This window comes from Hemiscyllium ocellatum, chromosome 20 (genome assembly GCF_020745735.1).
Source record: "Hemiscyllium ocellatum isolate sHemOce1 chromosome 20, sHemOce1.pat.X.cur, whole genome shotgun sequence".
NCBI classification, from domain to species: Eukaryota; Metazoa; Chordata; class Chondrichthyes; order Orectolobiformes; family Hemiscylliidae; genus Hemiscyllium; species Hemiscyllium ocellatum.
This window is the reverse complement of record NC_083420.1, coordinates 24759761-24781368: the sequence shown is the minus strand read 5'-3', so window position 1 is coordinate 24781368 and position 21608 is coordinate 24759761. Positions and strand designations below refer to the sequence as shown.

At 43.5% G+C, this 21608-nt stretch overlaps 1 protein-coding gene across 1 annotated transcript; it reads right to left on the bottom strand.

Annotated features, from left to right (window-relative positions):
- Positions 1-2723: 2723 nt before the first annotated feature.
- Positions 2724-21337, bottom strand: tfap4 (transcription factor AP-4 (activating enhancer binding protein 4)). The gene is made up of 7 exons (XM_060840219.1): positions 20847-21337; positions 9828-9993; positions 9314-9412; positions 7676-7846; positions 6532-6675; positions 6151-6318; positions 2724-3471 (listed from the first exon to the last, which is right to left on the bottom strand). The coding sequence occupies exons 1-7, from the start codon at positions 21284-21286 to the stop codon at positions 3304-3306; spliced, it is 1356 nt and encodes a 451-aa protein (XP_060696202.1). The 5' UTR covers positions 21287-21337; the 3' UTR covers positions 2724-3303.
- Between the last annotated feature and the right edge of the window lie 271 nt (positions 21338-21608).

The following is a 21608-nucleotide window of genomic DNA, read 5'->3' as shown; positions in this document are numbered from 1 at the left end:
TTTCCCCCTTTTTCTCCTCTGCTCTTGACCCAACATAAATTTAAAATCTTAAAATGTTCTCCTCAATCTGTTCACCTCTGGAGCAAGTGGGACATGAACCCAGGTCTCCAGGCTCAGAAGTAGGGGCATTACCACTTCATCACAAGGGCCTATAAATCTAAAATTTAGGTATTTCTAATCTACTTATTCAGAGTTGCTGTTACACATTTCTGAAGCAAATATGGCTTGCACTTCAGCCTCCCGATTCAGAAATAGGGACTCCACCAGTGTGTCACAAGAGCACAATAAATTTAAATTTTACATCCTCTTGTTCAATTCACCTTTTCCTATTTTGTTACCTTCTTTAGCTGCACAAATCTCCAGCAGTTCTACTTTGTTACAATTGTGAGCTCTTATTTAAGCTCACTTTTCATCAATCCATTGTTTATGCCTGTGCCTTCAGCTGGCCATACTTCAGCTTCTTGCTTTGATGCTAACATTTCTGTCCTCGGTCTACTGCAGTGCTCAGACCAAGCCCAAACACAAGTTGGAGAAGCAGCGCCTCACTTTCCACTTAGGCAGATTACAGCCTTCAGGACTCAACGTTAAATTCAACAATTTCAGAGCATGAACACCATCCTCCATTTGGACTATTTCCTCCATCTGTGTCCTGATGGCATTGCTTTTCTCTAAGCAGAGTTGACCTATTTTCTACCAATCGCACCCACCATTAACATTAGTTACACATCCACATCCCTTCCTTACACTCCCATACTCCCTTTATCTTTTGCTCAGGGCACTCTGACCATCTGTTCCAGTTTCTCCTCCAGCTCCTCTGTCAGCACCACACACAAAAAAAACCCAGCAATTTCCAGCCCCTTCAATACCAAAGAAAGATTAGAAACATTAATTCTGTTTCTTTCTCCACAGATGCTTCCAGACCTGCTGGGTTTCTCCAGCACTTTGAGATCTTATTTTAATCTCTAGCATCCAGTGTTTTGCTTTTATTGTGAACAAAAGTGCTTGGATTTCCTCCTTAAAGCTCTTTAACCCTGTCTCCACCTTTAACTTGGAGAAAGTGAGGACTGCAGATGCTGGAGATCAGAGCTGAAAAACGTGTTGCTGGAAATGTGTTCCTCCCACCCTGCCCCCTGTAAAAACACCATCCCATATTCCCAATTCCTTTGCCTCCGCCGCATCTGCTCGCAGGAGGACCAATTCTAATACCTAATAAACCAGATGGCCTCCTTCTTCAAAGGCCGCAATTTCCCCTCAGATGTGGTTGACGATGCTATCCACCACATCTCCTCCACTTCCCGCTCCTCCAATTGCCACCAGGACAGAATCCCACTGGTTCTCACCTACCACCCCACCAACCTCCAGATACATCGTATCATCCTTAGTCATTTCCGCCACCTCCAAACAGAGCCCACCACCAAGGATATATTTCCCTCCCCTCCCCTATCAGCGTTCCGGAAAGACCACTCCCTCTGTAACTCCATCAGGTCCACACACCCCTCCACTCCCGGCACCTTCCCCTGCAACCGCAAGAAATGCAAAACTTTCGCCCACACTTCCCTCCAAGGCCCCAAGGGATCCTTCCATATCTGTCACAAATTCACCTGCACCTTCACACACATCATTTACTGCATCTGCTGCACCCGATGTGGCCTCCTCTACATTGGGGAGACAGGCCGCCGATTTGCGGAATGTTTCAAAGAACACCTCTGGGACACCCACACCAACCAACCTAACCGCCCCGTGGCTGAACACTAACCCCCCCCTCCCACTCCACCAAGGACTTGCAGGTCCTTGGCCTCCTCCATTGCCAGACCATGGCAACACGACGCCTGGAGGAAGAGCGCCTCATCTTCCGCATAGGAACCCTCCAATCACAAGGGATGAATGCAGATTTCTCCACCTTCTTCATTTCCCCTCCCCCCACCTTTTATCAGTCACAACCCTCGGACTCAGCACCACCTTCTTGACCTGCAATCTTCTTCCCGACCTCTCCGCCCCCACCCCCTCTCCAGCCTATCACCCTCACCTTCACCTCCTTCCATCTATTGCATTCCCAACTCCTCTCCCCCAAGTTCCTCCTCCCTACCTTTTATCTTAGCCTACTTGGCACATCCTCCTCATTTCTGAAGAAGGCTTATGCCCGAAATGTCAATTCTCCTGCTTTTTTGATGCTGCCTGACCTGCTGCGCTTTTCCAGCAAGACATTTTTCAGCTCCACCTTTAACTTGACTTTAAAAACAAAAAAATCCCACTCTTGATCACTTTTCCTAATATCTCATGTAGCTCAGTGTCAAACTTTATTTGTCGACATTCATAGTGAGCATCATGTGATATACTACCATGTTCAACATACTACATAACTGTGGTGTTGTTGATTTAAGGAGATAGTTGGCCTTGTATTCAGACAGCCAATGAGAGCATTGGTAGGCCTTTAGATCATTGCTGGTATTAGACCCACACTGTAGTCCTGTTCTCACAGGTACAACATATGGCAGGTGTCATGGAGCAATAATTTAGGAACAGGAATCCTAGTGCTAACAGAACTAAAAACTGGAAGACATGTAAAACCAATTCATGACTTTCCTACTTCACACCCATTGCAAAATGTCAAACCCTCCCTATTTATTCCAAATTTGACAGTGGTCTTCCAATCTGTATTCATTTGATGTATTTCTGCACATATGTTTAACACCTACCCATAGAAAAACGCATGCACACAAAAAAATAGTTAAAAAAAACAAAGTACAAACTTTATTTCTCTCTGCAAGGCAAGTGCCTTTTTTCCCACGCTTTCTTAACAAAATAGAAGTTTTTCCAATGAACACAAACCTTGTATCAACGTAAAACTCGATTATGGATACAGGGAAAAATGGAAGGAACTAACAAACTAACTACATGAAAGGACATTGCTTAAAAATCATCTACACCAGTACAAGTGGGGGTGGGGGCAGTGATTGTAGAAGTGGGGCCCACAGTTCTCACTGGGAGGAAGTTACCCCCACTGGACTGAACAAATTGGTAAGTGCTTGAAACGCCCACCCCTCCCCAAAACGTAAAAAAATAAAAGGATGCTAAAATGTCCCTCAGCAACACTTCAGCTATGAATTCCAAGGTAGTCATGAGCACAAGAAAGGATTTTACATCCCTTCTGGTATGGTCCAGATTTTTGATAAACTCTCATTCCAGACTGAGACTGTTTACAGTATTGGGAAGGTCAAAAAGAGACCAAAATTTTTTTTCCTTTTGCGAGAAAAACATTGGGAACGATGTTTGAATTAATCCCGGCCTGGTATAGCTGTAGTGTCACGGGAGAACCCTCTCCATGGGGCCCTTCTCATCACGCGGCACAAGTGCTTCTGTCGCTTCTCTCTCCGATTCAGCACCGGACCAAACACGGGTAGGCTGGACAATGACTACTCGCCGCTGCTCCTCTTCCTGTTTCTCTTGCGTTCCTTCAATGTGCTGGATTGCCTGTGATTTAAATAAAAGAAACTCAGTGGTCGACAACTCATTGAGGTAAGGGAGAGATACAAAAAGGTGGTTACAGGGTACAGAAAGGAATTCTTATAAAAGCTCCAAAGTTTCGGTTATTGATTAGATTACTGACAGCCTTAGTGACCAGAGGTTCAAACTGCGGCTTCATAAGTCAAATAGACCTGCCTGAGTGGCTGCAGTTGGTGTCAGTGACTCTAGGCAACAATTTGACAGGACTCCCACTTGAAATAAAGACAACAAAATGATGGAAATACTCAGCAGTAAAGGTGGAAAAATAAAACAGCTAACAGTTTAATTTGATGACCTTTCAAAACTGGAAAAATATAAAAATGTAACAGCTTTTAAGCTAGTGAGAGGGACTGTGTGGGAAAGGGGTGAGGTTTAGGGGAAAAAAGGAAACGTCTGATTGGGTGGAAGAAAGATTAAATGACAAAGTTCTTGATGCAAGACAATAGGGAGAAGCAGGGGAGAAAAATATGTGCCTTGTAGAGTTTGTGAATGGTAGAGTGATGAACAGCTGTGATTAAAAGGAAAAAAAAATGAAAAATGAAAACCAGAGAAGTAAAGGGAACCAAAATGCAGACCTATCACAAGTGCCATTCCTCAAGCTTGACTCAAGATTCATTGGAACACCACGAGACCGAATACAATGAGGCTGAGGATAAGGAGGCCGGTATGGGAGCAAGGTAGGAATCACTGGCAGACCACCAGAAACTTGAGGTCACATTTATAACTGAGCACAAGTGTTCTGCAAAGCAGTTACTCATTCATGTTTTGCTGACTGCATTGAATGTGACAAATACAGGACACCAAACTGAAAGAAGTAAAAGTAAATGGTAAAACATTGACTGTAATCCTTGAAGAGAGTTTGAGGGATAATTGCCGGTGTGGCAATTACCATATTTTACAAAGATGGACCATGAACACAAGGTGTCCAGTGCAGAGATCTCAGAAAGGATGCAGCTGATTTGTACACAGGTAAAGATTTTGGGAGTAAGACCAAGGACAATGGAGAAGAACCACTGGGTGAGACAAACATTGCAGATGGGTAACATGTTATTTAGGAATCAGTTTGGAGTCACAAGAGAAAGGAAATGAGACTGTTCCTATCCTCTTACTTCTTCAAATCAATTGCAGTTTTCCTTGATATTATTATTTTTTTAAAAAGAATTAATTAATGGGCTGGTCCAACGGGTAGCACGGTGGGTCAGTGGTTAACACTGGAGCCTCACAGCGCCAGGGACCCGGTTCAATTCCAGCCTCCGGCGACTGTCTGTGTGGAGTTTGCACATTCTCCGTGTCTGCGTGGGTCTCTCCAGCTGCTCTGGTTTTCTCCCACAATTCAAAGATGTGCGGATTAGATGAATTGGCCATGATAAATTACCCTTATTATTAGATGCATTTGTCAGAGGGAAATGGGTCTGGGTGGGTTACTCTTTAGAGGGTCAGTATGGAGTTGTTGGGCCAAAGGGCCTGTTTCCACCCTGTAGGGAATTTCAAAAAAAATAATTAGTGTCCATCCTAAGATATCCTTGAGAAAATATTGAGCTGCCTTCTTGAACCACTGCAGTCCATTTGGTGAAGGTACACCCACAATCTCGTTAGGGAGAGGGTTTGAAGATTTTGACCCAGCAATACTGAAGAAGTGATATATTTCCAAGTCAGGGTGGTGAGGGGAGTGTTTGATGCTTTGCACGGCTTGTGCTGCATCAAATGGACTCGCATGGGAGGGGAAGGAAAGGAAATGACTGAGAAGTGAATGCTTCAAAATGCCGAAAGGGAAGACAAGGGTGTATTTGGTAATGATGCCGAAACTGGAGGTGCTGGAAAGGCAGAGGACAATCCATTGTATGTAGATGCTTTTGCATTAAGATGTGGACAAGGAGAACCCCATTATCGCTCGAGGAGGGAGGGGAACAGATGAGAACAAATCCAGGAACAGGCATAGCCAATTATAGAAGTGGGAGAGGTGGGGAATCCGCCATAAAGGAAATAGGCAGATATATTGGAAGCATTGTAAGAACAGAGATATCAGAAATGGAAAACTGGTACAATGAAGGAGTCCTTGCAGGAAATAAATTAAGCAAATGCAGTTAATCTGAGCTAGGAAGTCAGGGGGCTGTTTCCAGTATAGGCTGAGTAAAGGAAGGAATGTCAGACGTGGACTTGTGATAGCAAGGGTGTAAATTAAAGGCAAAGTTGGTAAAATAATCCAATTGCACTGATTATTCAGAGATATTCCATTCTGATTGAAACAGCTGAACTAGATCATCTAAATGATGAATTCAAAAAGTTCTTTCAGCTGACTGTCAAAAGCCTTGGTCAATTTAACTAAATGTGGTGTAGAGGCTTCATACTGTATCTGGATGTTTCTCCTGGAGCTGTATAACTGCAAACACCAAATCAGTGGTTATGACATTGTCTGATAGCACAACGACTTAATAGCAGCCAATCCTGTTCGGGATGTTATATTAAGTAATTCAAAAGAATTCTGGTGATGAAGAGAGGGGAGATTGCTCATTGTCACAGACTGACAAATTCCTTTCTGAGTGGGGTGGGGTGGGGTGGAGTGGAGCGGGCTGGGCATGTCTGTCTTTTGGGGGTAGGACTTTGTCTGTGATGATCTCTATCAGTATTGCATCTACGTGGCCATACCTGCACAATGGTGTCTAGGTTCTGTCTCGATGTAGTGGAAGGGCTATTGATGACTGAGGATGGTCCCATTGTCACCACGGTAACTTGATGCGAAGCTGGTGGGGGTGGAGTCTGCACAATGACAGTTGGATGGTGGGTTGATGCTGGGAAAACATGCGCTGGCAGGAGCTGAGAGTTGCAAAACAAAGAACAATCATTAAATGCATCACATCAGCTTGCTAACCTTTTACAGAGGCCCATAGTTGTCATTGGCTAAAGACTCACACATGAATATTAATAAAGATTCTAGTTCTGATTTTAGAAGAGGCATGACCCCTGTGTAATCATGAATCAATGTTACTGAGAATGCATAGCTTTAGCACTAATGAGGCAAGCGCTGACCTGCGTCATAAGTTGGGATTCGGGTTCCTGTTGCTCCTCCTGTTGAAGGATCTTAGTTTGTTCCTGATGCCGTTGCTGCAGCTGTACTTGTTGTGCAATGGCCTTTAATTTCTCAGGGTACATGTGGGCATCCAATGAACGAACCTGCCAATAAATGCACCTCATCAATTTTGCAGGGAAAGTGAAGAGCTTTACAGAGTTCAAATTAGAATAGGCTCTGCGAGGAGCTTAGTCTCCAATGCACTGAAGGGCTCCTGTTTCACACAGAGTGCTGCAAGTCTTACAGGAGGTGTCTACTGCACCATTGCCCTCACTACTCCCTTACACCATTCCACAGCTATGCCCCTATGGTTTGTTGAAGAGACTACAGCATGTCCAATCAGTGTCTGTTTGCCATTGAGGAGTAAGATAGTATAGTGATTAAGGTCAGAGTATGAGTGATCCAGAGGCCTGGACTACTGAGCAGGTGACTCAAATTAAAATTTCACCAGAACTGGGGAATATGTATTCAGTTAATTAAATCTCAAATATAAAGCTTGTGGGGGGTCTTGTGGTGCAGTGGTAGTGTACCTACCTCTGGGGCAGGAGGCAAATTCCACCTGATCCAGAGATGTATATTAACTTTCTCATCAATCTGTTCTGAAATGTTAAGTTAAATAATAAGAAGGGATCACATCTGAGATGGTGGTCATGAATGGCCAATTGCTGTAAATTCCCATCTAGTTCACTCACGCTCTTTAGTGGAGGAACTCTACCATCCTTATTTGGCCTACAAGCCTCTCCAGATCCACATCAATGGTGTTGATTCTTAGCCACCCTTTAAAATGATCCAGTAAGTCACTCAGTTTACCATCATTACTTCTTAAGAAGAATAAATACTGGTCTTGCCATCAATGCCCAACTTCATACATGAATGGAATAAAAGGATAATATGAGGTACTGCAACTAACTCAGTGTCCCTGGCCAACATCCAAGAAATCAAACAAGGGGATTATGTTGCCTTCTCGGAGGCAGGGCGCTAAAGCAGCTGTGATCAGTAGACTCAGCACAAAGACCAAATCTGGGACTTCCTGGCCTGTGCGCCTTGGAATGCATTTGGTGCTGCTTTCATCTGTGCATAAGCTTCAAAGCAAGTACCACCAACCTGTTCCTCCAACATCATCCTGACTGAACGCTCCTTGTCCAACTGCTGCCGGAGTTCAATCATTTCCCTTTTCAGGTCCTCCAGCTTCTCATCCTCCCAAACATCTGGGGAGCCAATCCCTTCATCCTTATCCTCTGCTCGTCTCCGCTTAGGGGAGGAACCACTATACTCCTGGAAGGCAAAGTTCTGTTAAACTCGGAGGCAGCTAATTCAGGGGTGATCACAAATTAAACACAGACTCAGAGGAAAGGGTGTTCCCAGTGAACCAAATCAGCCTCAAAGTCAAAATGTTTGTGCTTTCACAGGCTCAAGACTTAAGCATAAATCCTGGCTGACACTCCAGGGCAGTGAGAATGCTCCACCATTGACAGATGAGATGTTACATAGGTTCTCCCATTTGTCTTAGGCAATATTTACCTTCCAGAGATCTTGTCATGTACCTTATTGTTGTTAGTGAAAGACTGTTGTATTTAAATTGATTATTGTCCCTTCAGACACAGTACTTACACATAATTACTGTTAAAAACACCTTGTAATCATTAATCACATGTATATTTCACAAGTAAGTGGGGGGGGGGGAGGAGGAGGAGGAGGAGGAGGAGGAGGAGGAGGAAGAGGGGGGGCTCATCACCAGGGAGGTAATGTCACTGGATTAGTAATTCAGAAACCCAGGCTGATGTTCCCGAGACATGGGATAGTATGCCACCATGATGAATGGTGAAATAGATTTCAATAAAAAGCTGACCTAATGAAAACCATTGGTGACTAATTAAAAAAAGAAAACCCATCATGTTCACTAATGCCCTTCAGGGAAGGAAATCTGCCACCCTTATCTGATCTGGTCTACACACAACTCCAGACCCATAGCAGTATGGTTGACCCTTAAATGCCCTCTCAAAAATAAGTGCTGGCCTAGCCATTGATTCCTTCATACAATGAATAAAAAAAACCTTCAGTCAAGTCCAAGATCAAGAAATGCTTCAAGTCTAAGACAACCAAGGAATATGGACTTGGAGGTGTTAGCATTGGACTGGGGTGGACAAAGTCAAAAATGACAACAACAACAGGTTATGGTTCAACAGGTTTCAAAACACTGCTTCTTCCTCAGGTGGTTGACACATTTGAGTTGAATGGCCTCCTTCTATATGTTTGTAAAGCACTGACTTCAACGAACATTGACCACTCAAACAAAGATATACATTCCCCAGTATTCATTGTAGCTATGGTCAACTGTCCTCTTTGCATTTGCTAATGTCACATTTTTCAATGACTCTCTGGGGTCATTGATGCAGTAGCCAGTTAACAGTTCTCTGTTGTCAGAAGAGATTTGTGTCCTGCAAATTTCAATGAGTTGCCCTTCGTCCTATTGTCAAGGTTAGTGCTCCTTTGCTAGTTGTCTCCAGGGCGACATGTGCTCTCCATGAACAGGTTCCTTTAGTAGGTTTGGTATGCAGTTCACCACCAACATTAACCACAAAAACCCAATCAAACTGCACCACCTCCAAATCAAATGAGACACACAAACACATTGATTCAGCAGGGGCTGTGTCCAGCAGCATTCCTGGTGTCCAAGGAAAATATGACCAATAGTCAGTACCATGTCATCCCCTCCCCATAAATTCAAAGCAGAGCGCCCACCTGAATGAAACGCTTCAGCTGAGAGTTCTGTTGAAGTAACCGGGTTTTCTCTTGCTCTAGCGAAAAGATATATTCTGCTGTTTGCTGCAAAATGGCTGCCTGTGGGGAAGAGAAATCACATGGGCATGAACTCAGTCCCTCCAAGCAGCTCATCACCAAACCAAAACATCTTCAATCACTGGGAGTAAACTGACTTGTGAATGAAGCAGATTGTTGGGATTTTTTCCAATGATACATTTTAAATAGTTGACAACAGGACCCCATCATTCGTAGCATTGAAAGCCTTTCCTCCATCATTCAGTTGGACGAATTGGCTTTTTCACTGTTGAAACCCATATTGTTTTACACGTTGACCGATAAAAAAGAGAAAATATTTAAATCAAGCCCCTACCCTCACCCTCTGCAATTCCAAGTGATGTTAACCAGTGTCTGATTCAGTGTTGATCTGATCTGATCTGACCCCTCCCACAAACAGCACAAGTGGATGTAAGGTAAGGACCAGTCTGTGCCTGACCTTGCTGAGTTTCTCGCCATCCGTGTGGGGTATCAGTGTTTTCAGGGACTGGAACCCAGCGTTGATGCTTTGCATTCTGCGGCGCTCGTTGCTGTTGGCAATCTCTCTCCGTATCCTCCTTTCCTGGTCTCTCTGGGATTCCTGGGTCAGTGGGATATTAGCCAGACTGGAAAAGTTACCAAGACATTAATAACATTATTCTCCCACTCATTTTCTATTAATTCCTTTCACAGTTGCTCACTTGGGTGATGGTTAACAAAAACTGAAATTGCCAAAAAGGGTCACAAGACCCTTTCTCTCCACTGATGCTGCCAGACCTGCTGAGTTTCTCAAATAATTTCGGATTTTTGTTTAAGATCTCCAGCATTTGCAGTCCTTTGTTTTATAACAGATCGAAAGAAATACAAGTAAAATGCTGCTTCACATTTAAGGAACGTTTGCGGCCTTGAGGGCGGAGGAGGTAAAAGAGCAAGTGTGAAATTGCGTGGGAAGGGACTGACGTGTTTGGGCTGATTGGAGGAGATGACCAGGTTGTTGAGGAGGTAATAGGGAGGGAAAGAGAAGATTGGTTTGCTAGTGATGCCTTGCTGGAGGTGGCAAAATTGATGGAGGACGACCATGGATAGTGAGGACAATGGCAACCCTTACATGGTGGTAGTGGTGGGGGTGGCAGCAGCAGCAGGTGGGGGTAGAAGTACAGAGAATGGGTTAAACATCATTGAAGGCTATTTCAATCCTCAACTGAAGGAGAAGGAAGATATGACAGGAATGCCACTGTGGAAAGCAGCCGCATCAGAACAGATGCAATGGAGACAGTCAAACTATGAGAATGGAACGGAGTCCTTACAGGAAGCAGGAAATTCTGGAAGCTAAGAGTCAGAAAACAAAAGATACCTATTGGCCCTGATTTTGAGATTTTATTCCCCAAATGTCTAAATCGATAATGAAACCGTCTCTATTGGGACTAGGTTGGGTTGGGGTATCTGGTCAGCATGGACGGATTGGACCGAAGAGTCTGTTTCCATGCTGTACATCTCTATGACTCTATGACTATTAAGCAATTAGGCTGGAATTATTACTTCCTGTCAGAGGTGGTGTGGCACACAGGAGTGTTACAAATTACAGTAAGACTCATTGTACACTTTTGCCCTAGAAATGTAAATATGAATTTATAATGCCAACTGTCAACAGGAAATACAAGCAGATACAATATCTCCATTATCTTACATTTATCCTTCCTTTTAAAATGAAAAAGGAATATTACCAAAAATACAATTTAATTCTGCAATACTCAAAATTTCAGCCATAAATAGACATGTGCTCTTCAACCACACAATTTCCTGACTCAACAACAATTAAACATCTCTACTCCAAGCTGTTCCTTAGCCTCTGCCATGCATAGATACAAACCTGGCTGAATGAAAGGTAACAGAGAGCAGAGGTGAATGATACTGGTAAAGAGGGGATGTGATAACAACACATTATCAATGAGGATGAGCACCTCGCCAAGACCTTCCCCACACCTCCACTGCTCGCCTTTAAAACAACCACCAAACCTCAAACAGATCAATATTCGTAGCAAGCTGCCCAGCTTTCAGGACAACTCCATACAACCCTGTCATGATAGGCGCTGCAAGACGTGTCACAGCGTGAACATGGACACTACCATTACACGTGGGGGCACCTCCCACCATGTAAGTGACAGGTACTCATGTGGCTCAGCCAACGTTGTCTATCTTGTACGCTGCAGGCAAGGATGTCCTGAGGCATGGTACATTGGGGAAACCGAGCAAAGGCTATGGCAACGGATGAATGGGTACCGCACAACAATCAATAGACAGGAGTGTTCCCTCCCAGTTGGGGAACACTTCAGCAATCCAGGACATTCGACCCCAGACCTTCGGGTGACCATCCTCCAAGGCGGACTTCGGGACAGGCATCAGCAAAAAATGGCCGAGCTGCGGCTGATAGCTAAGTTCGGTACCCATTGGAAGGGCTTCAACTGGGACCTTGGGTTCATGTCACAATACAGGTGACCAGCACTGCACTATACACACACACACCTACACACACACACCTACACACACACACACCTACACACACACACACCTACACACACACACACCTACACACACACACACCTACACACACACACACCTACACACACACACACCTACACACACACACACCTACACACACACACACCTACACACACACACACACCTACACACACCTACACACACACACACCTACACACACACACACACACACACACACACACACACACACACACACACACACACACACACACACACACACACACACACACACACACACACACACACACACACACACACTCCTATACACACAAATACCCACAAATACCCACAGACATACTCACTTCCACAGACAGACATGCATCCTTCTAGACTTAGATCACTTTACATACACTCTCTCACAGACACTCACAATCCGCCACCCTAGACACACACACTCCTACAGACACGCACACTCACACATGCACCCTGTCACAGACTTAGACACTTTACACTCTCATATACAACACCCCACCCCAAACAGACAGACACAAAAGCCCACATGCAACATATACATATATGTTTGTGGGATGAATTTGTACTTGCAGAGTTACTGAATTTTGCTCAAAAACTGCATTATTCCATGTAAGCTGAAAATGTGTTGCTGGAAAAGTGCAGCAGGTCAGGCAGCATCCAAGGAACAGGAAATTCGACGTTTCGGGCATAAGCCCTTCATCAGGCTTATGCCGAAACGTCGAATTTCCTGTTCCATGGATGCTGCCTGACCTGCTGCGCTTTTCCAGCAACACATTTTCAGCTCTGATCTCCAGCACCTGCAGACCTCACTTTCTGCTCGAAGATTATTCCATGTAAGACTCTGTTAACTCACTTTTCAGATTAGAATCAGTCTAAACATTATGGTACATACAGGGAACACAGGGGGCTAACACCTTCAACATATTATCTGGCTGACACCAATTGTTACAGTTAACCTGAGAATGTAACTTTTAAAAAAAAAGTTGTGATTTACATATGAGAGAAGTGAAACTATCATGGTCATTCTAACAGATGATCAACAAACAATCAAGGTATTTTTCAATGTGTAATTTCAGTTACATCACACTGTAAACTTTTGCTATAAATTCTGTGTCTTACAATTGTGTACTCCACAACCACCTATTGAAGGAGCAGGGCTCTGAAAGCTAGTGCTTCCAATTAAACCTGTTGGACTATAATCTAGTGTTGTGTGATTTTTAAACTTAAAATTCACTACTCTAAATAATTCCTACTAACATCAGTCATAAATGCCCTACCCCTTATTGTGAGAGTTTGACTCCTGGTTCTAGATTCCCCATACAGAAGAAATCTTCGATATAAATGTGGCAAGTTTCAATGAGATCAACTCTCGTTCTTCCAAACTTTACAGAATAATTCAAACTCTTCTCATAAAATAATCCCTCTATTCCCAGGATTGATCTGGTGAACCTCTGTTGGTCTCTCTCTATTGCAAGGATAACCTTCCTTACATAAGGAATCCAAAATTGTACACAAGACTCCAAGCGAAGTCACACTAGGGCTCTACACAACAGCAGCAAGACAGCTTTACTCCTGTACTCAAATGCCCTTGTTACGTTGGCCTTCATTACATTTATCTTCCCAACAGCTTGCTGTGTTTGCATGCGAACTTTTAGCTACTCCTGAACAAGGACACCCAGATCCCTTTGGCACCAAATATTTTTCTAACTTCTCACCATTTAAGAAACATTCTGCCTTTTTTTAAACCAAAGTAGATAACATTGTAATTATTTGCATTATATTCCATCTTTTATGTCTAGCTCATTCACTTAGCTTCTTCTGTCTCCTTGAAACAACCCTGCTTCCCCCTCAAAACTTACATTGCCATCCAGTTTTGTCATTTGTAAATTTGAAAAATTAGAATTGTCCCCCAATCTTCAATTAATTTGATTCACTCATATCAAGAAATGACTTAACAAAACTGGAATCTGCAAAGGCAATAACTCATAACACCATTCTAGCAATAGTACTGAAGAATTGCGCTCCAGAACTGACCATGTTCTGTCCAAGTACAACCATGACTTTGGCAATATGGGAAATTTTTCTGTATGTCCTATTCAGGAAAAGCAGAACGAATCAAACATAGCTAACTACCACCCTATTGGTCTACTCTTGATCATCAAAAAGAAGGGCTTGATGGAAGGAGTCATGGGCAGTTCTAGTGGCACTTGCAAAGGAATAACCTACTCACTGACACTCAGTTTGACCTCTGCCAGAGATAATTGATTTCTGACCTCTTTGTAATCTTGGTCTGAACATTGAGAAGTGAGCTGTACTCTAGGAGATGACAGTGACTGCCCTTGGTCAATATGGCATCAAGGAGTTCTAGCAAAACTGAAATCAATGGGAATTACGGGACAAACTCCATTGATTGAGGTCAAATTGGACAAAGGAAGATGGTTGTAATTGTTGGAGGTCAATCATCTCAGCCTCAGAACATCAGTGAGAATTCTTCAGGATAGTGTCCTAGGTCCAACCATCTTCCACTGCTTCATCAATGTCCTTTAGATTAGACTTACAGTGTGGAAACAGGCCCTTCGGCCCAACAAGTCCACACCGACCCGCCGAAGCGCAACCCACCCATACCCCTACATTCACCCCCTACCTAACACTACGGGCAATTTAGCTTGGCCAATTCACCTAACCCGCACATCTTTGTGACTGTGGGAGGAAACCGGAGCACCCGGAGGAAACCCACGCAGACACGGGGAGAACGTGCAAACTCCACACAGTCAGTCGCCTGAGTCGGGAATTGAACCCGGGTCTACAGGCGCTGTGAGGCAGCAGTGCTAACCACTGTGCCACCGTGCCGTCCTTCTTTCATCACAGGGTTAGAAATGGGGACGTTCACTGGTGATTGCACAATGTTCAGCACCATACTTTACTCATTAGATACATGTCCTTATATAGCAGGACCTGAACAATACCCTGATTTGGGCTGATAAGAGTCACACCATGCAAGTGCCAAGCAATGGCCATCTCCAACAAGAAAATCTAATATTGATATTCAAAGGCATTGGCATCACTGAATCCCCCATTACAGTCATACTAGGAGTTGTCATTGATCAGAAACTGAACAGGATTAGATATAAATACTGTAGCCCCAGCACAGGTCAGACTCTAGGAATTCTGCATCTCCTGTTGCGTCAATGCTGATCTACCATCTACAAATCAAGAGTATGATGGAATACACTTATGTGCATAGATGAACTTCTAAAACAGTCAAGAAGCTTGACACCATCCAGGACAAAGCAGTCTACTTGATTAGCAACCAACCACATTCAACATTCACTCCCTCCAAAACCACATAGTAGTAGCATTGTGTACCATCTAAAAGATGCACTGCAGAGATTCACAAAGGCACCTTCAATACCATTCACCAAACACACATCTCCCGCTTAGAAGGGCAAAGACAGCAGTTGCACAGGAACACCTTTATTTGCAAATTCCCCTCCAAGCCACTCATCATCTTAACTTAGAAATACATCATTGTTCCTTCCTGGAACTTGCATACAAGAAGCATTGTGGGTATCCCTACACCCAAAGACTGCAGCAGTTTAAGAAGGAGTTTGCCACCACTTTCTCAAAAGACAATTAGGGATGGACAATAAGTCTAGATTATGAACACCACCCAAATTATTTCTGTAGATTGTAAAATTTTGTCCCTTGCACCAATCCTTGGGGTACCTCACTAGTAACAGTTTGTTACACTGAAAATTATCCATTCATCCTTTCTCTCTGCGTTGTGTCTGTTAACCAGTTTGCAATGCATACTAGTACATGAGCCCAATCCTATTCACTTTGTTCTGAAGGACATTTAAGTATGACAGATTTTTACTAAAATCTGGTAATTTTATTTAAATTTCCCAGCTCCTCTGATACACTGAATTTCAGTTTTCTAGTAATGCTGTAAATATTTAATGACCAATCTAGAAAGATTACTATTGGGGGCCAGTTAGCTTCATTAGCTGTGATTCAAACACCAACAATAGCATAGTTTTAATTCCTATTCTTGCTAAGGTGAGTTAGAACAGGCATCCTAGCTCTGTAACAGAACAGAAGGTAATGGCAAAACAAAATTGATGGAACTGCCAAGAAATTAGCTTCAATGAGCCAAGAAACTGTCTTTGGGCTGAGCAAAAGTCACTCACTCATTAACACAAACTACTATTCTACATCCCCTTGAGTTACAAAGATAGATTGGAGGACTCGGAGCTGTTTTTCCTGGGAGGAGAAGTCGGAGAGGAGATTTAACAGAGGTGTTCAAAATCATGAACGATCTGAACAAAGCAGATAAGATCAGTGGAAAGATTGAGAACCAGAGGATACTTTAAGGTAATTGAAAAAACAACAGCAGAAGGAAAAACTTTTTTTTAAAATGAAGCCACTAATTCGAATCTGGAATGCATTTCCTGTGTGAGATTGAGACACATTAAATTGTGTGTTTCAAAAAGGAATAAGATAATTATCTGATGAAATAAACAAGTGCATGTCCTATGGAGAAAATGCAGGGGAGCGAGACTGGCTGAGTAACTCTCAGACAGCGGACACAGATATATTGAATAAAACAGCTTCCTTCTGTACTGTGATTATTCTGAACTCCAGGAAACAATACAAGGGTACCAAACACTGCAAGAGGATGCTACAAAATACCACAACCATGCTACTATCGTATGCAGAAAGAAAACATGATAGAAAAAAAAATTACGTACAAGTAATTTCTACAAATGTCACACTTAAAAAGTCCAGTGACACTCTTTGCTACAGCACATCAGCTGGCGGGAGCATTTGTAGACATCTTTAACCTCGCCTTCCTCCATTGTGAGGCTTCCACTATCAGCCCAGCGCCAAAGTAATATCAGGCTCCAGTCTTTAGTGGTTACAATCTGGTGGCTATGGCATCCATCATTATGAAGTGTTTCGACAGGTTGGTAAAGTCACTCATCAACTCCAGCCTCCATTACAATTTGCCTACTGTCACAACAGGCCCATAGCAGACACCACCGCATTGGCCTTACACTCAGTATCTGGATAACAAGGACACCTACGACAGACTCATATTCATTGACTTCAGCTCGGACTTCAACACCATAATTCCAACCAAACTCATCTCCAAACTCCAAGACCTAGGACTCTGCTGCCCCCTCTGCAACTGGGTCCTCGATTTCGTGACCCGCAGACTGTAATCAGTGAGGATAGGTGACAAAACCTTCACGATTATCTCAACACCGGTGCCCTGCAAGGCTGTGTACTCAATCTCTTATAAACACATGACTGTATGGCCAAATTCAGCTTTAATTCTATTTATAAATGTGTTAATGACACCAGACTAAGTACTGAAAAGAGACAGACAGCTTAGTGGCATGGAGTAAAGACAACAAACTCCCTCAATGTCAGCAAATGAAGGAGCTGGTCATCAACTTCAAGAAACAGAGTGGAAGGCATGACCCTGTCTGTATCAATAGTTCTGAGGTAGAGATGGTTGAGAGCTTCAAGTTCCTAGGTATCACCAACAATCTGTCCTGACTCATCCACTTTGACGCTATAGTCAAGAAAGCACACCAGCACCTCTACTCCCGCAGAAAGCTAAGGAAATTCACTATGTCCACAATGACTCTTACCAATTTTTATAGATGCACCACAGAAAGCATCCTATCTGGATGCATCACAGCTTGGTATGGCAACTGCCCTGCCCAAGACCCCAAAAACTTACAGAGGGTTGTGAGCACAGCCCAGTTCATCACAAGACCATTCATTCATTCCATTGACTCCATCTATATTTCCCATGGCCTCAAGAAAGCAGTGAACAATCAAAAACCACTTCCACCCCTGTAATACTTCTAGATTTCTAAATTCTTGCAAGTGCAGGGTCGGATTAGAACAAGTCAGCATGGATTTAGTAAGGGGAGGTCATGCCTGACAAACCTGTTAGAATTCTTTGAAGAAGTAACAAATAGGTTAGACCAGGGACACCAAGTGAATATTATTTATCTAGACTTCCAAAAGGCCGTTGATAAGGTGTCTCAAGGGAGGCTGATGAGTAAGATGAGGACCAATGGTGTTCAAGGTGAGCTACTGGCATGGATTGAGGATTAGTTGTCTGACAGAAGGCAGAGAGTTGGGATAAAAGATTCTTTTTCAGAATGGCAGCTAGTGACAAGTGGGGTCCCACAGGGTTCAGTGTTGGGGCCGCAGCTATTCATTTTATATATTAACGATCTGAATGAAGGAAATGGGAACACTGGCGAAGTTCACCAATGATACGAAGTTAGGCGACAGGCAGTAGTGCTGAGGAGGAGGGGAGGCTGCAGAAAGATTTAGACAGTTTAAGAGAGTAGTCCAGGAAATGGCTGATGAAATTCAAAGTGAGCAAATGTGATTCTTGCACTTTGGAAAAAAGAATACAGGCATGGACTATTTTCTAAATGATGAGAAAATTCATAATGCCAAAGTACAAAGGGATCTGGGAGTGCTAGGCCAGGATTCTCTAAAGGTGGACTTGTAGCTTGAATCCGTGATTAAGAAAGCAAATGTAATGTTGTCATTTATCTCAAGAGGGTTGGAATTTAAAAGCAGCAATGTGCTTCTGAGACTTTATAAAGGTCTAGTTAGGCCCCATTTAGAATACGGTGTCCAATTTGGGCCCCACACCTCAGGAAGGACATACTGGCACTGAAGCATGTCCAGCGGAGAATCATGCAGATGATCCCTGAAATAGTAGATCTTACATACAATGAAGATCCTGGGATTGTATTCATTAGAATTGAAAAGGTTGAGGGGAGATCTAATAGAAACTTACAAGATAATGAATGGCTTAGTAAGGATGGACGCTGGGAATTTGTTTCTGTTAGGCAGGGAGACTAGGACTGGTGGGCACAGCCTTAGAATTAGAGGGAGTCAATTTAGAATGGAAATGAGGAGATTTCTTCAGCCAGAGAGTGGTGGGCCTGTGGAATTCATTGCCATGGAGTGCAGTGGAGGCTGAGACATTAAATGTCTTCAAGGCAGAGATTAATAAATTCTTGATCTCACCAGCAATTCAGGGCTATGGGGTGAGTGCAGGTAAGTGGAGTTGAAATGCCCATTATCCATGACTAAATGGCAGAGTGGACTTGATGGGCTGAATGGCCTTACTTCCACTCCTATGTCTTATAGTCTTATACTCTCATTTGCCCTCTACTATCTGTCTTAAGATACAAGTTTGAAAACACGTACCAATAGATTCAACTACAGCTTCTTCCTCTCTGTTATACAACTTATAAACGGATCTCTCACATATTAGAGTTGATCCTTCTCTACACCTTTTCTGTAGCTGTAACATTATATCCCGCATTCTGTTCCATTACCTTTATGTACTTATGTAAAGGTATAATTTGTTTTGACAGCACGCAAAACAATATGTTTCACTGTATCTCATTATAATAAATATATTCAAATAATAGTCTCATTAAATATTCCTAGGGTAGGTACTAAATGATTTAGGTACAAAGTAATGTTCCTTCTACACTGTACTATCAATCGCTCCTAAGACAGGTTAGTTACTGACTAAAGCTCATTCTCCCCTGTCACAAACCAAACACTCCAGGGGTAGATGTAACACAGGTTGTATTATACTGTGAATTTGGTGACCCTTATAGATTTAAAAAGAGACTTAATGCATAAATGAGAGAGAAGGACTGTGCATGTATATATAAAATTTGGCATTGACCAGATAGGCCAATTAGCCTGTTTCTCTGCTTTAAATTCTGTACAAGTGCCAATGATTGTAATAGCAAGGTGTAAATAACCAGTTCACAGATAAGATATCAGTAATCCAGAAAGCACCATTGACAATCCCACACAATATATTCAATAATAAACAAAGGTTGGAAATCAGACATATACAGGAATTACATCACAGAAACTGACCATTCAGCCCAACATGGTTACCTATTCCACACTCAAGCAGGTCTGGCAGAATTTGAGACGACTGAAACAAGAATTAATGTTTCACGTTAATGACTGAATTCCGATAAAAGTAATCGACCAAACACTAACTACTTTGCTCTCCACAGATGCTGCCAGTATTTCCAGCATCCACCGTATTTTGTTTTTGATCCTTGCATATTCAAAATAATTTAAACATCAAAAGTCGTATAATTGCAATCCTTTGCAGCGTTGATCAGCAGAGGAAATAGGTTGGGTTAAATATAATTGAGAATGGAATCTTTCGGCAGGTAAAAGGAAACTACAACTCCCAGAATTCGGAGCGGCCAAAATGGACTACAGCTCCCGGGTTGCCCCACGCCCGCTACCTCTAGCTGGGCTGCAGAGGAACAGGCAGGCCCAAACTACTGCTCGGCCCCAACTCCGGGGACGGAAGAGTCGATCAATGCTTCATCTTGCAGCTGAACGGTCGAGTGGAAGGGAAAATCTTTCCAACACTCTCATCCTAGGTGTTTTTAATTCGACCGCCCACCCGGAAAGTGACCACTTTGGACGCACGTGGGCCCCTGGGTGAGGAGTTTTATTTGGACAACCGTTGAGGGGAGAGGAGTGGGAAGGAGTAATCGGAAATTGGTTTTCGCCTGCCCCTCCTTTAAGCAGCTCGGGGAACGTGGCTGCAGCTCTTTCCACGTGGGTGTGTTTGGAACCTCCGAATGTATCCATTCCACTTTGGAATGTTGCCTGGAGCCGCTGCGTTCCAAACCCCGAATCCACGTGGAACCCTTCCTGGCCGCTGCAGCCCCGTCACTCAGCAAACAGCAGCAGCAGCAACAACAACAACACCGCATCCCCCACCTCCTCCTCCTCCTGGGGCTGTGCAAGCTCCTCCATGCAGACAGCAGATGGAGCCTCGCATGTTAGTAGCATAAGAAAAATAAGGAATATATTAAAAATTTATAAATGGGGAGAGAAAAGTACACACCTACAGAGACCTCCTATCACTTCTTTCTCACTCTTCCTGAAATCCTGGAATGAAGGTACCTTTTGAGTCGGCACCACGAAATATTCCATGTCTTGCACCTGGAGAAAATAATTGTGCACAAATAATAATAATCGTCTTAAATAAAAGGCTGGCTGAGTTCTGGTTCTCTGTGTGTGTTTCCAGCTGATCGCTCTATCAGATGGTTGTAAATGGCGGGAAACAGCTGGTGCCTTCGCAGCACCGCCGCCTCCTTCCGCCGGGACCGGGATTGCATGTAAACAAAGGACTATTCCCCGGTCCTGGCCGAGCCCCCGGACAGGGCGCAACCAGAGTCCGGTTTGCTTCTGCAAATTGGGAAGAAAGATGCTACCGGCATCAACGGAGAGGGAAGGAAATGGGCAATGGTCAGTTAAAGGTGGGTGGGGGGTATGTTTCTGCATACGCCACTACGTGTGTGGGGTGAAGCGGCTCATCAGCTGACGGGCTGGCAACGCCAAGAGGAAAAGCAACAGCTTCTGTGACATTGGAGCAGCTGAGAACACAGAGACGCAAATCCAACCCCCACCCGCCCACTTACTCCAACTCTGCTTTAAAGAGATACCACATATCATCTTGCATATTTCAAGGCAGCATTCGGATGCTATTTTACCTAGCATACTTAAGAGAAAGCTTCGATCTTGATCAGTAAGGAAAGAACTCCGGGGGAATCAAGTGCAACAAACCCAAGAATTCCAATGTTAAAATATTCGAAAGCTGACCGAT